We start from the raw sequence: 15,310 nt of genomic DNA, 5'->3' as shown, positions 1-15,310 counted from the left end.
AAGTTCATTGAGCCCAACCTTCTCATTCTTCAGCCTCATGTTAGTTGTCTAATCTAAATCTTTCGTCTCACATTAGTTGTCTAATTGAAATATTTCGTCTGACAATAGTTCACTAATCGAAATCTTTCAGTCTCACATTTATGATCTAATCAAAATCTTTGTCTCACATTACTTATCAAATCAAAATATTTTGTCTCATTATTATCACCACGCTGACGTGGATCAAAGGACACTATCTAGCCACATAGCTGAGAAAACATTGCCCAAGTAAACTCTGGAGAAGATTAACAATTCAATAGATTACACACAGATTACACAGATTACAATCTCAAAGACTCCTTTACTTCAGATTACATCTCAAGCACTCCTTGTTGAGCTCCCTGATTGCAGGCTCGGCCCTCCTTGCTCTCCAAAATGGGGCTGGCTCCTTCTTGCAGGGGCCCGGCCCTTCCCTTCATGCCACTTCCTCTTTCCTTGATTTGAGCTTCCTGGTTGCAGGGGGGTTGTAGGCTTGGCCTTCTTGCTCCTTTCCTGAAGGGGGATGGTTCCTCCCTTCAGGCTCTTTTCCTCGCAGTCAGGTTCGGTCTTGGACTTCTTTAATTTGAGCTCCTTGTCTTTAAGATCTTTTGTCCAAATGGCAAATTGAGCTATAGCATCTACTTTCTCATCATAGAGAGTTGTAGCAGGCAGGTACATTTGATCTATCCATGACCTAGGCAATGGCAAATGGTATTCTCTACATAGCGATTTTGTATGCACAAACACTCCAAATCAAAAAACGTGCACAGGGTGGTAGCACACAGGCCATCGGATACATCAGTCATCTATGATGGGGGTATGGCAGACCAGGCATTTTGGACCCTGTTGCATAGTAGGATAGGCATCCGATTTAACTATTGCAGCCATCAATACCACAATCTTGCTCTGTACATGACGAAGTTGCTTCTTGATTCCTTCCTCCCTCATCCTAAGGCTACGGATGTTCTCCTTAATCTCCCCCACTTTTTGCTCACTCTGTGCAACAACTTCATCTGAATCCCTCAACATCTGTTGAAGCTACGTAAATTGCTGAAAAACATCTTCCCCTCCTCCTTCCTCCCTCCTCCTCCTCCTTCCTCCTTCCTGCTTTCTCCTCCCTTGTCCCTCCTCCTCATCCCATACCCCTCAAATTCACAAAGGAGACTAGCTACTGACTCCTCAACCCTTGACTCCTTGTAAACCCTGCAACCCCCCCTGAACCCTGAAACACCTAGATAGCTCTCTCAACCCTATCCCCTTTTCAAACCCTGCAACCCCCTTCTAGACCCTTGAACTCCCTTGGAGGCGAGAGCCTCCATCCATCGTTGTGATCAAGCCCTTTTTCTCACCCACGTGCACATGGGATCTTCTTTCCAAGATGCTATTTAAAAGAGATAGGGCATCAAAGCTATGAGCTAGTCCTTTGAAGAGAGTATATATAGATGCTAGCGTTCGGGGTGGAGAGGTAGAGACGTGATCATGTGTTTAGACAAGAAGGATTTCCTGGGCCTTTATCCACTCCCAGTTGATGTTGAAGCTTCACCACACCTCCACTTCTTTGCTCGATGCTGGAAGAGATATTCATTGCCTATAACTCAACTTACAGCTTGCACGTGGCTTCATCCAGAATAAGGAAGGTCCAAAGCATGTCCCAAGAAAAACGACCCTCTCGTTTCATCCGTTCATGTGTGTGTGCGTGCGTGCATGCGTGTTTGTGTGTGTAATATGGCTTCATTCCACATAGGCACATCACAGATAATATTGCCAATGCTTGTGTTGGGATTGAATATGCCAAATACATGCAACAGGATGTTCTACTCTTACAGGGGTGGATATTGCAAAAGCCTTTGATATAATTCAATGGGATTTCATCTTGCAAACAATGGGAGCTTTTGGGTTTGGAACAAAAATATAGCAAGTGATTTATTGGCTTTATAGGGACAACAATGCTGCTTGCATTCTTTCCGGAGATCTCTTTGACGAGTGGACTCTTCATTGTTCGATCCGTCAAGGATGTCCCCTTAGTGCTTTATTGTATGCCATTGCTACCCATCGTATGCTGCAATATATTGATCATCTCGTGGCTACAGACTCACTTCATGGTTTGGAATTGGATGCAAATCACAGCATGGTTGCTCAAGCCTATGCTGATGATTCTTTCTTTACCCCGAAGAATATGCAGAATGGTCTTTCTGCTTTGATGTAGGCTCTCTCTATTTATGGTTTAGCAGCTGGTCTACATGTTAATTTTTAAAATTCTAAGTTGCTCCCATTGCATTCTAAAGACTAGCAGTGTCGTTTATGACCTGGGGAAATCATTCCACCCACTCATATAGTTCGTCATCTTGGTTACCCTTTGGGGTGGGGTCTCACTCGTCTCATCAACAAACTGATTGGGTGATGGTCAAGCTTCGAAAAAAGCTAGAGTATTGGAAATTAGCACCTGGCCTTTGTATGTTCATCTTCGGATAGTGGTCCATCCTTGTGGCTTATATTTCTAAACATGGCAGAAAAATTCTGGGCATTTTTCCATCTGGACAGCAAATGTTGGCTCGTAGACACATTACTCCTGCTTGTTGCCACACATGTTTGACTTCTCATTAAGAGAGTGTGCCTCATTTATTCTGGCTTTGTCTATGCTCTCGTGAGTTTGTTGATCTTCTTCGACAACGTCTTTGAGCGAGATTCCTGACTATTCCTTTTGGGAAGTCCTTCTGGCTCTTTGGTTTTCATCCACCCAACGAGAGTTTCATCTTTTCTTTGTTTGGGTTCGCTATTGAGCACTCTGGACTTTATAAACGGACAAGAACTGTAAAGTCTTTGGTGATCCTACATTTTCCTTGTTTGCTTTTTTAAAGCATTCTCTGCAACTATCTTTCTTTGATTGCTTGCAGACACAGTGCGTAGATCATGATGTATATCTAGCATACATTGAGATTTTCAATTGATGTAATTTGGGCTGCCTCGTTTTGAGGTTGCTACTCTTGTAATATAATCAATCAAAAGTTTTCACTATTGAAAAATGTGTGTGTGTGTGTGTGTGATTATTTTCAAACTCAGTGCATAGATCAGGATGTATATTTCTCCTACATAGACATTTTTGCTTTGATGTATTATTTCAGCTTACCAATTTTTTTCTAGATAGCTATCTTGTAACATAAAGCAGTCAAAGTTTTCACTTTAAAATTTTTCTTAAAAATGTGTGTGTGTGTGTGTGTGTGTGTGTGTGTTACTTGGTTGCTTTGATGGCACATTGCATGGTTGCCCTTTGGTCTCCAACTTGCTTCTTGATTGGAAGCACATTCTTTCTTGCTTGGAATGGCATGGCCACGATTCTCTGATGGGAAATTCCTTGAGGGCTAAAAGCATTCACTGGTCAAAAGCTTTTCAGCCTCCACTGGCTTTACAGGAACCTAGACATTCCTATTTTATTACCTTAAAAGGCATTAATTCTATTGCGGATTGTTGAGAGTTGTGGGGCCATGAGCACATGTAGAGCAAAGGTATGAGCAAAGGGCAAGCTGCCACATGGCATGGAGGACATATCCCACATGTGAGCAAGCAAATGGATGTAAGTACCCTCACCTATAAAAGGGAGGTTTATTTGAAGTAATATCAATAAAGCACTTTGCACTATCTCAAGATTCTCTTTATGAGTCCAAGCTAATCTATCTTGGAACCTAATTGACTTGAGATACATGTCATGAGCACTCTCTTCATCATGTTTCCACATACGTTCCATCCAGCTTAGAGCGCTCCATAGATCCTGAGGCACACATGTTTTCACATGGTATCAAAGCATAGGTTTAGCTCTCCTAGTTTAGCTCATTAGTAGTTCACTAGGATTGCTCCCATTCCTAGATTAGTTTCAGAATGTAAGATTAGTTTTAGATCTAGAGAGTTCTTAAGAGTGTTTCTTGAGTTGTGAGAGAGATCTAGATTCATTCTTCTTGTGAAAGAATTCCGTCCATTGGGTGTTTGAGAGAGAGAGAGATTATCCTTGTTTAATTTTGGTGAAGTATGAGAGAATGTGTGGCTCGTGAGCATTCTATTGTGAGTATTGTGAGTTATCAGAGAGCTTGGCTCTCCCTTCTCTAAGTGTGGCTGCCGACTTTATCAACAAGCCTCTACAACGAACAAGCTCCACGGCTCTTGCAATCTCCCACAAGTGGCATGCAATAGTCAAAGCTTCAGCATCTTCTACCTGCAGCAGCGACCAGCGAGCAAGCACATTCAAATACAATGGCTTCTAAAGCTCTCGGCTACCCCGACTCCAACAATAATGGTGACTCCAGCCTAACAGCCTAGCCAACCACAACCAGCAACAAAGCTTCTACAACATCTACTCTCCAAGGCCGCAGCTCCAACTAAGGCTAAAGCCATAGCCTGCGCTCTCGTCTCCAAGCCTTGACGGTGCCGCAACATTCCACGCCTCGAACAACTCACTCCTCCCTGCAATCAAACGTAACCTCCAGCGAGGCGACCTCTCTAGCAAAGCCTTCTGAGATGGCTCACAGTCGACTCAAGCTTAACGAGCTCCACGAGACTCAATTGACAAAAATCCACAAGCGACTCACGGTAGCTCCGCCTTGGCCGACCAGCTCTGCAGCATCTTCATCGTCGCACGCCGTCGTCGTCTCTGCAGCAGAGAAGCTTCAAAGCTTCCATTTCTTTGCTAAGGTTCCCATAAAAAGCCACGTGGCAGGATAAAGCTTAACTGTGGTTAAGTTAATCCAACCACAGTTAACCTTGGTTAGTTGGGTGTGGTCATTGACTGTTGGTTAACTTAACTTGGGTAGAATTAACCTTGGTCAGCAAGTAGATAGGATTAGTTAAGCCACATCAGCATGCACAGTCAGCAGTGCCTTCTAAGCACACAGCCTCTTGTTTAGCACAATATGGAATTCAACATGTGAATCCCTGTGCCACATCATCAAAGGCCCCTCTTCTTCACAAAAGCTTCAACAAGCCATAACTTGCAATCCAGGAAGAATTTGCACATGCTCCCAAAAGGAAAAGTGATCGTTTTTTCGAGCTCTACGCACTTGTCAAATCAAAATCATTGTATGCAATTAGACACTGCCAGATTTGAAAGTATCATCAACTAGTAAGACCTTTGCAATGGCAATCCACACACCAACTGTTGAGAAGTTCACCGGGGAAGGATTTCACACATGGTCTACACAAATGAGATATCTCCCGATGCACCAAAAGCTTTGGAAGACTGTAAAAGAAGACATACCCACTGCACAAAATGATGCTTGGAAGGAAAAAGATGAAGCAGCACTATCACTCATTGGATTGCACTTGGGTCCACATATAATTCATCATATAAACTCTAAGGATCATGCCAAGGATGCATGGGATGAGTTGAACACAATGTTTGGTGCAAAAGCCAAAAACCAAGAAATCCATCTTAAGATTGAATTCTATGGTATGCACATGGGCTTCAATGAATCCATGGCACAATTTGTCAACAAAATTAAAAGCATTATGACTCAACTAGAGGGCATAAATGCAAACGTAGGAGAGAAAGATGCACTTGCAATTCTCCTTAAAAGCATGCCTGCAGAGTATAGTGCATTGACAACCACTTTGAAGAATTTGCCAGATCCAAAGTTTGAAGAATGTGTATCCTCTCTTCTCAAAAAAGAAAGAGAGTTGAAGGCATTGACATCGACATCGACATCAACACGCAATAGCCATAATGAAGAACAAGCATTATTCAGTAAAACATCAACGAAGTGCTACCATTGCGGAAGGATGGGTCACTATCAAAGTGATTGCAGATTGAAGAACCAACAAATCAACTACGTGGAGTCGTCATCAAGCCATGAGCCAAAAGGTGACATCAATGGAATGTATTGAGAAACCAAAACCTTGCCAACCTTGCCTATATTTTGTAAATCAAGGCTGACCACCTGAGAGTAGCTATGTAAGCACCCAGGGGAGGATTTGATCTTGTAGCCTCACATCTGACCACCCTACAATAGCCAAAGGATCATGGCACCAAGGGGAGGTGTTGAGAGTTGTGGTGCCATGAGCACATGTAGAGCAAAGGTATGAGCAAAGGGCAAGCTGCCACATGGCATGGAGGACATATCCCACATGTGAGCAAGAAAATGGATGTAAGTACCCTCACCTATAAAAGGGAGGTTCATTTGAAGTAATATCAATAAAGCACTTTGCACTATCTCAAGATTCTCTTTAAGAGTCCAAGCTAATCTATCTTGGAACCTAATTGACTTGAGATACATGTCATGAGCACTCTCTTCATCATGTGTCCACATACGTTCCATCCACCTTAGAGCGCTCCATAGATCCTGAGGCACACATGTTTTCACACGAATGTCATTTATGATGATGGAACTATTTTACCGTTTTCTCTTGCAACCACAAGGTATGGCTTGGGATCTCATTCAGCCACCACAGGTATGGCTTGGGATCTCATTATCATCCTCTATGGCAAAAAATTACTTGTATGCTTTCACCTTTTGTCCCAATTCCTCCTTTGGAAATTCAGGATAGGCTGGAGGATTGGATTTTGACTTCCCGAGATTTTTCCTTTCGTCCTTTGAGGCTATCTCAAATTACAGTGCCTGCACTATATAAAATCCTTTTGCCTCGGTGTTGGGTTTCAGATAAGGCTTTTGGCGAATGCATCGGCTAGCTAAGTGGTGGAGAAAAAGACTAAGGCAACTTTGGGCATATAAAGTTCCTCTTTGACAACAGGTCTTCTTTTGGAGAGTTCTCTTAGGGGTTCTTCCATCTAGCCAACTGCTGGCACGTAGACACATTGCTCCTATTACTTGTCACAGATGTTTGACTTCTCAAGACATTGTCCTTCATTTGTTCTGGTTTTGCCCGTCCTCCCATGACTTCTTGGATTTTCTTCGACAGCGGTTGAGAACGAGATTCCCGACTCCTACTTTTGGGAAATTCTTCTGGCTCTTTGGTTTTCATCTGCACACTCCGGAGTTTGATCTTTTCTTTGTTTGGATTCATTGTTGGGCACTTTGGACTTTATGGATAGACAGGAACTATAAATTCTTTGGTGATCCGAAATTTTCTTTGTTCGCTCTCTTCAAGCGTTCTCTGCAGCAATCTTCTTTTGATTGCTTGCAGACTCGCTACATAGATCATAATGTATATTTACAATATATAAAGATTTTCAGCTGATGTAATTTATAGCTCCTCGCTTTGAGGTGGCTTTTCTTCTAATATAAACAATTATGACTTTCCCTTTTAAAATAAGCATGCCTGGGTGCGTGTGTGTGTGTGTGTGTGTGTGTGTGTGTGTGTGTGGCCCTTTGCAGCAATCTCTTTTTGATTACCTGCAAACTCACTATCTAGAGTATGATGGTATAGTTGTCCTAAACTAAGATTTTCTCTTGATGTATTTTCCAGCTATGTATCTTTCAACTTCCCAGTTTTGGGATAGCCACCTTTTAATGTAAAGCATTCAAAGTTCCCCCCCCCCCCCCCCCCCAAAAAAAAAAAGTGTGTGTGACTTTTTTCTTGGCTGTCAAGCGCATAGCTTCCTTGCATTGTCCATCTTGTTCACATCCGAGGGAGACAATCCTACATCTACTCTGGACTAGCTTGGTTGTTCATGATATTCTTTCTGGATAGGGGACTTATCTTCATGCCTGATTTCCTAAGCATTGCTTTTGGCAAGCAATTTTGGTTGTTTTGGAGATATACCTCTACACCGGACTATGTTCTGCTGGTGTCATTAGGGGGATATTTTTTTGTGAGCTTTGCATGGGAGCTTTTGCTTTTTTTTTTTTGCGAGCTTTTTTTGAGTTGTGAATGGAAAAGACATGAAAAGAAACACTAAAAAATACACATTTGTGAGCTTAAGGGTTTTCTTGCTATCTTTATTTGAGCCTCGAAGTAAGGATTTCATGCAGCGAACAAAAAAGAAATGAAATTGGGAGACCCACGAAGCTCCTTCTACTGATTTCCCTTTGAAACAACTTTATGCAGCTCGTTAAATTTTCGCTATCCATATGATCAAGGAACGACTAATTAATGTGATAGTAAGGATAATTAATACACGAGTAGAATGTGTAATAATACAACCAATAAATCATTGATCACCTTATAACCAATAATTATGGATCTCCTTCATGTCACCATGAGCAAGAATAAACTTGTGTGATGACGCCCCTAGAGCTCAGCTAGGGATTGTGTTGGTCTGGGGCTCATTTTTTCGTCTTTGTTAAGGATAATCTTCCCCTTCACGTGAAGCAAATAATGATTCCCTTTTAGTATCATTGATTATGATTTTGTTGAAATTATTGATTATTAATAACTACTAAGTATATATGTTCAAACTATTGATATACAATGATGGTTGGCAAAACATTATGTCCATGTGTAGCATGATAAGTTCAAGCTCTTATGAAACAAAAACTTTTTAAATATGTAGAATTTGAAACTATAACATTAGAAATGGCTTTGTTAATATCACACCGATCATTTTGACTACAAACATAACCATATTTGGAATCATATTGACCAAGTTATGGCCAAAATAAGATTGGTTGTCCAAGCCCCCCAAGCCCAACTAGCTATGCTAGCGCAGCCCCTCAAGTGCTTTGAGGGCTTGGACAACAAGTCTTGTTTTGGCCATAACTTAGTCAATAAGACTCCAAACATGGTCATGTTTGTAGTCAAAACGATGTTGGCATAAAGGCTTTCATCGAAGGTTGTTTTACACACAAAAAACGTGTGAGATTTTTTTATTACAGAAAAAAAGTGAATAATTCTTTATTATATTATATATCTTACATATATCTATATATCTCGGTGAATCCAAGAACATGCACAAACTCATCCTCTCAAAATGATAACACATAGTGCAGTTTCAACCTCACGATAGTCATTCATAAGATTGAAAACCATAAACTCCATCACGCATAGTAGGGTCTAGCTACTAGGACATCCCCACTCGCGTCATCAACGCCCAACAATGAGTGTAGACCATAGTATGAACATGCGAGAGAGAAAACCATTAACTCCATCACGCATAGTAGGGACTAGCTACTATGACAGCCCCACTGGCTACTATGACAGCTTCTAGGGCACTGTAAAGATAGAAAGAATTTACATGATTAGTTACATTTCTAGGCAAAACTTGTGTGAGACTGGCAATAAATAATGGCATTCGTTAATACCATGTGATAAGAAACTTTTAAAAAAATTAAGCCTTGACCTCCTGAGGATACATACCTAACCATGGCAGTCCATTAAAACATGGTCGCTTTCATTTTGTTGTATTTAAACTTTCTTGCATTCCAAGTACACAGCTTTGGTGGTCCTACAAACATTTATTTAAGTGGCTACCCCAAATCAGTGAGAAGACACAAGGCCAAGAGGTAGTATAGTGTCCATCAAGGCATCTAACAGATTCTACTTGGCACCCATATCCAATGCAACCTTTTCACACAACAAGATGTATATAAAACCAGCTAGCTCAGTTACAGAGAGAACAAGATCATGGCATATGTTGGGCAAGCATTGTTAGTAAGAGTTGAGATCTGACTAGGCCATGGTACATGAGACCCAAATCTGGACATAATGTTATTGTTATGACAGTATGTTGCCTGACTATCCAAGCTGCTTTCCATTGCTTAAGGTTGACTATAAAATAATATTAAATGCAACTGGATATCAACACTGATTCTGGACTTTCAACCTTTAATCGCTGTCTGTGGGTTGCACTCGGATCATGACTACTACATTGCCCCAGGTGCCATTAGCTGCAGGCTACCATTGTCATCCACTTCTACTGTCAAGCTTTGCAAGCAATGAGCATGTTTCTATCAATTCTATTTTAGATAGACCTATAAAATTTGAGATATTCCAATTTCCCAATGTAAGAAAAAGGCTCCAACCTGCCCATCCTAGCCACTCAGGCAGCAACCAAGTTCATGACTTCAGAGGCGCATCCCACAGCACTTAAAACAATAAATGAAGTTCAAGTGATTCTAACCTTTTACCCGGAATCACATATTGCAATTACACCTTCGAACCACAAACAGTTTTGGTGACGTCTCATCGTTGAACTTCAGAAGCACAGTCCTCAGCACTTACAAAAGGTACCAGGTTCAAGCTATTATAAATTAACCAGAAACCAGATATTTCATCACATCTTCAACTCAGAAGACATCAGAATATGGGCCACCATATACATGACAAACTAAACCATGCTATATGTGTATTCTGAAAATTTTGTCCAACGACTTTTATCTATGGAGTAACTAACTATGCATACAAATGTGAGTAGACTCAAAGCACACCATATCCTGTGGTATACAGAAACTTTACACTAGCTCGAATCAGGACCATAAAATTCTTTACAGCTTTCTTCTAACAGGGCTACAGTTATTGGATGCTCCTGCCAGAGTTTCTCTCTTTGAGAGCTTTTGCATGTTGCAAGATGGCCGCTGCACCAGAGTCGCTGATGGGGGAGGAACTCGCCAAACCTTGTTTGTTTTCTATTGAATTTAGATGTGGCATTACATGGCCATTTGACACATTGCTTTCAGGCACAGGCTCAGGTTCATCAACGATTCTTTCCATGCTTTGAAGTTGGTCAAACGGAGCAACCTGAATCAGCATTAAACTAAGTCATCCAACCAAGACTACCTCCACTGTAGATGGCAGAAATTTTCAAAAGCTCAATATTGATAGTTGTCCTTCAAAACACTATCATTAATCCATATCACCCCAGAATGCATTAATGGGCACCCTCCATCAATTCGAGACATTTGAACCAGCCTACAATTCCTTATAACCTTGCAGGTCTTACCTGATTGAAACCACCTGGCCAGGTTATAGAGACTGCATAGTTTCCCATTGGCCGAACAGATTCTGGCTCGATGTCCTCTGGAACATCAGAATACTTTAATCGCTGGTCACCTGTCCATTCATCCTATCAAGAACCAAAATACACTACGAATCACAATCAGAGGTCTTAAATGAGTGGGACAAGAGAGGATGTTTTACTTTGAATCATAATAAATTGAGATAAGAATGCAAGCCACAAAACTTGATTCCATTTTTCATGATCTATGGACATACAATGCTCTGGGCAGATCGATCATTTCGACGAACAGTTGCTGGATGAAGTAGAAACTCCTCCAATGATCCAGGCACCTTTACTCTAAAGGCACGGATACTTTTGTCATAAATGACAGCTGTTGCAACTGCACAAACTCAAAGCTGTTATGCCTACACCAAAGACTTCACAAAATTTGTTTTCCATGAAGTCCCTCAAATTTCTGACGCTACAAGATCTCCACCATTAAGTGTTATGAAGAAAACCAAACTTTGTACCTTCCTGTCGAAGCTTGGCACACTGCTGGACTACACATACTCCGATCTCTGAAAAAACCTTTGCTACATCACCCACAGGATCACTCACAACTTCAGGTTGCCCACTATCTCCAGAAGCTGAAAGCTGGTGGAGACCCAAAACAAAAGCTGGCATCATGTCATATAAAACTCCTGGCATATTCCAAGGCTTATCGAAACATAAGACTAATTGAGTATCGATGCAATAAACAACTCCCATCAATCAAACCACACAGGTCTGATGACAGCAATCTTTACAGATTCCTTTCCAAAGTTTCTCCATAGAAGAATTTCACTTGAGCAGAATTTTTACATTAAAAACATACTAAAATTCCAAATGAAGGCCACAAAAGAAAATAATTCAGGAGTATGACCTCTCTCTTCAACAGATTCAATATAAGCAAGACCAAAACTAAAGAACCTATACTGTGGTGAGAAACCTTTTGAACTACAGAGGCAATGGTCATTGCAACTAGATTGAATATGATCCAGTGTAAGCACTCTAATCACATGCCATTTATCAAAGAAAGGAAAATGTCTTAGACCCTCTGGATTTATATGGATCTCTGCTTAGAGAATTAGCTAGCTAACCCACCCATCAGCAGTGTTTTGTTGAGGGTCAGAGTATCTGTCCTAGCCTCTACAAGAGAAAGACCCCATTTTTCTAAGCAAAATCTTTGAAGTCAATCATGAGAGGGCGGTATAGATCGAACAATGATAGATCCACAACCTTTAGCATAACTTTACAAAAAAAGACCCTTCCTCAATGGAGGTATAAATATAATAGTTGGATCCAATATTACCCTCTAGAAGATATGGTGTGTACCATGGGGTCGTATTATCCATGGTAGTCAGATACACTGCAGAAAGAAATAAATAAAGCCAAAAAAGCCTATGAGAAACAAGAACTGAAATTGGCATGGAGTACACCCCCCAATGGCGGAACTAGAAGTGTCTATCATACCTCCAATGAGCTACTTCAAAAAAATAGAAAAAAACTCCATGTGTCTGAAGTGGATCGTGTCGTGTCATGCAGTGTGTCCTGTATCATATGTCATCTGCCATTCATGAGTAGCCTGAGCTCTATGTGGGCCCGACTAGGGTTCCACCAAGAGTTGCGGCATCTCTAGGACATATCTGAGATCTGCTGCTGGTGTCCGTGACTCAATTCTGTAGTGAGTACTCGAGGGTGGCGTGAGGCAGCCTGAAGTCAAGATGCCACAAGGACAGTACCTCGAATGGGGGGAGTGCTTGTTGGGCCTGTGTCCCTTCTCTTGCTGACATAGCATGTCTAGAAATCCAATTTACGCTCGTGCCGTCGCCCAAGTACATCTTCACCTGTGAAGAAGTATTTGATCTCCTACTATTCGGGGTCGCATCTTATGGCAAGGCTCATAATTCTAGATCTGAGCCAGGTAGCCTTGTATATGAATAGTATGGCGCATCTCCCATTTAACTCTTCCCATGTCTCTGTACCCATGGGTGAAAAGATGGTGATATCTCCTCTAGATCTCATAGTATCTGAGGCATTGCATCAGAACACACTCCATCTCCACCTCCTGTGTGTCCCAAACAGAACACAGCCTCAGATCTCTATGATGTCATGTGGCAGAATCTCACGTCCTGCCTCAATCTAAAACCCGTGGGATGAAGCCCTAAGCTAGCCGACGGTAATCCGTTACTGCAGGTACCCTGGTGCCTTGATGAAGCTGTCCTCACCAAGGTGGAGGAAATGCTCTCTATAGAAGGGCATTTCATTGCATGTGGCTACTTGGGGGGGGGGGGATATATCTGCCATTGATCACCCCTAATGACTTGATGTATATATCTGCCATAGATCATCCCCACCGGGAGGGATAAGCATGTCCTATGGGAATATATCTACTGTAGATCATCCCTAATTACTAGATGAATTCTTGTTGTCTCAAGCACATTAATACTAATATGGTTGTAAGTGGTAGATAGGCATGCCCTGTGAGCAAAACTATCAAGAAGACTCATGTGTTCCAGCACTACTCACCTCTCTCGGCTGCAAGCTTCCTAGATGATGAGAGAGCCAGCCATGGTACTCTTTGTCGCCATGCATCTGTCCGTTTGGATAGTCTAACATGATCTAGATAGGTAATGATCTGCAAAGAGGCATCTATGAGGATTTGCAAACTCTGCTAGGATAATGTTATGTGGTGTATATCTCTTTCGAAATTTCTTTTCATTTTGCCTTCAGTCTTGCTGGGGGAGAGTGTCCAATTTTCTTCCTCACCCTTCTATTTCTCATGTCTAGGATATTATTGATTTCACCAAATATCTGTGGGTTCAACCACAACAACTCTAGTGCACCGAATCAGCTTAACTAGTAATTAGGCTCTCCTCCTGATTTTAGTATCATTTATGAATAAATCACTAACAAGGTTTACTTGACAGTAGGGTCAAGAAGCTTTGCACTGGCCACACTTGTACTTTCGAGGTCACAATGGAGAAGGAGCTGCCCAAGGCAGAGTATTTTTTCAGTTATCCATCATGGTAGTTCATCCATTTATGAACTCATGGTACCTAGGTTGCACCACCAATATTGCCAATCCTTCTTCATGACTTTAACTAGGGACCTATGACCCACCAAGGTCTATCAAGACTACCTTCTTGGATTGTTGCCGGAAACCTCAGCATACTTGACTTCATCCATTATGCCCCCATGGTACCTAGGCAGCTCCACCAATGGTGCCAAATCCTTCTTCATGACTTTCACCAAGGACTCATGATCTCCCAAGGTCTATCAAGACTACCTTCTCGGATTGTAGGAGCCAACTTCAGCGTACTTGAATTCTCTAAATACAAATGTTGTGAACTTCTGCAAGCTCATCAGGTTTCCCTTCAAAGCAGATCATTATCCTAGGAAGCATGTTTTAATTTGAGGAGCATTAGAGATGAACCCATACATATTTTAGGGGCTTTATAACCTACCAGTTGTAGATTTTAGAGGCTTTATGACATACTAATTGGGAAATGGGAATAGCTGAGGCTTCAACTGGCTAGCATTTGATGCCTAATCTTGGAATGAGAAGAGGGGAGGGAAGGAGGGGGTGGACAGGGAAGGAGAGAAGTAGAAGTAGAAGTAGAATTTTATTATCGTCCTTGGGGGGCCAAAAATGACCCATGGGACCTAATCCTCAGTACAAAAATCTTCTCCGCTATGGAGGGGTCAAGAATTTTCAAGTTCTTGACGGTACAAAAAAGACGAGTGACAAAAGATCCCAACGCTGCCGGAGAGGCAGTGGAGAGAACTGACGAGAGAGAGAGAGAGAGAGAGAGAGATGTATTAACGTCTGCAGGAGGTCTCATAGGCCTATGAGACAAAGTACAAAACCGAAAGGTAACTCATACAAGCCGCTATGGGCTGAAGCAAAGGGCTCACTAAGGCCCTTGCTGAAAGCGAAAGTGCTAAACTAGTAAGAAAAATAGCAAAGTAGCAAAATAGTAGAAGAGTATCAGGTGCTCAGAGCTAACGCTCCTAGTACACACCCAAGCTCCATATATCCAGGTACCCTGGTGGCTCTCTGATGGAATGTTGCTTAGGCCCTAGTTAGTCCAGTTATGGATATAAATTCTCCCACCTTTTAAATCAGGGTAGGAAAATAAGTCAATGATTCTCAGACAATACTTCTCACTCCAAACTCGGATTTCAAAAGGGTATCTGCAAGGTGGTGTCCACAAAAAAAAATTGGAATCTATGTGTTTACCAAGCATGGTAAATTGAAGATGTATCAGCTCTAGAATCCTCTGAGCAAACTCAGAAATTGTTTCAAACTCAATTACTCAATTCTCATCCAAGATTTGAGTAAACTATATGCAACATCTTGTTGAAATTCCTGATTCTAAATTATTTTTCAAAATCATAGTAGTGTTGTAAACTTACAATGTCATGCCAATCTTT

The 15,310-nt window shown here is 41.6% G+C and overlaps 1 protein-coding gene across 1 annotated transcript in view; it reads right to left on the bottom strand.

Annotated features, from left to right (window-relative positions):
• Nucleotides 1-9,566: 9,566 nt before the first annotated feature.
• HCF101 (ATP binding protein) overlaps nt 9,567-15,310 on the bottom strand; it is an 83,944-nt gene continuing 78,200 nt past the window's right edge. Inside the window, exons 12-15 of the mRNA XM_087390700.1 lie at nt 11,365-11,488; nt 11,110-11,234; nt 10,838-10,960; nt 9,567-10,635 (exon numbers count right to left, since the gene is read on the bottom strand). Coding sequence (XP_087246826.1) covers nt 10,411-10,635; nt 10,838-10,960; nt 11,110-11,234; nt 11,365-11,488 — 597 coding nt within the window. The 3' untranslated portion in view covers nt 9,567-10,410. The remainder of the gene's footprint in view (nt 10,636-10,837; nt 10,961-11,109; nt 11,235-11,364; nt 11,489-15,310) is intronic.

Source organism: Dipteris shenzhenensis, chromosome 19, assembly GCF_047967505.1.
Source record: "Dipteris shenzhenensis isolate YYH24624 ecotype China chromosome 19, Dip_SZ_1.0, whole genome shotgun sequence".
In the NCBI taxonomy this organism is placed as follows: domain Eukaryota; kingdom Viridiplantae; phylum Streptophyta; class Polypodiopsida; order Gleicheniales; family Dipteridaceae; genus Dipteris; species Dipteris shenzhenensis.
This window is presented reverse-complemented; position numbering and strand designations above follow the sequence as displayed.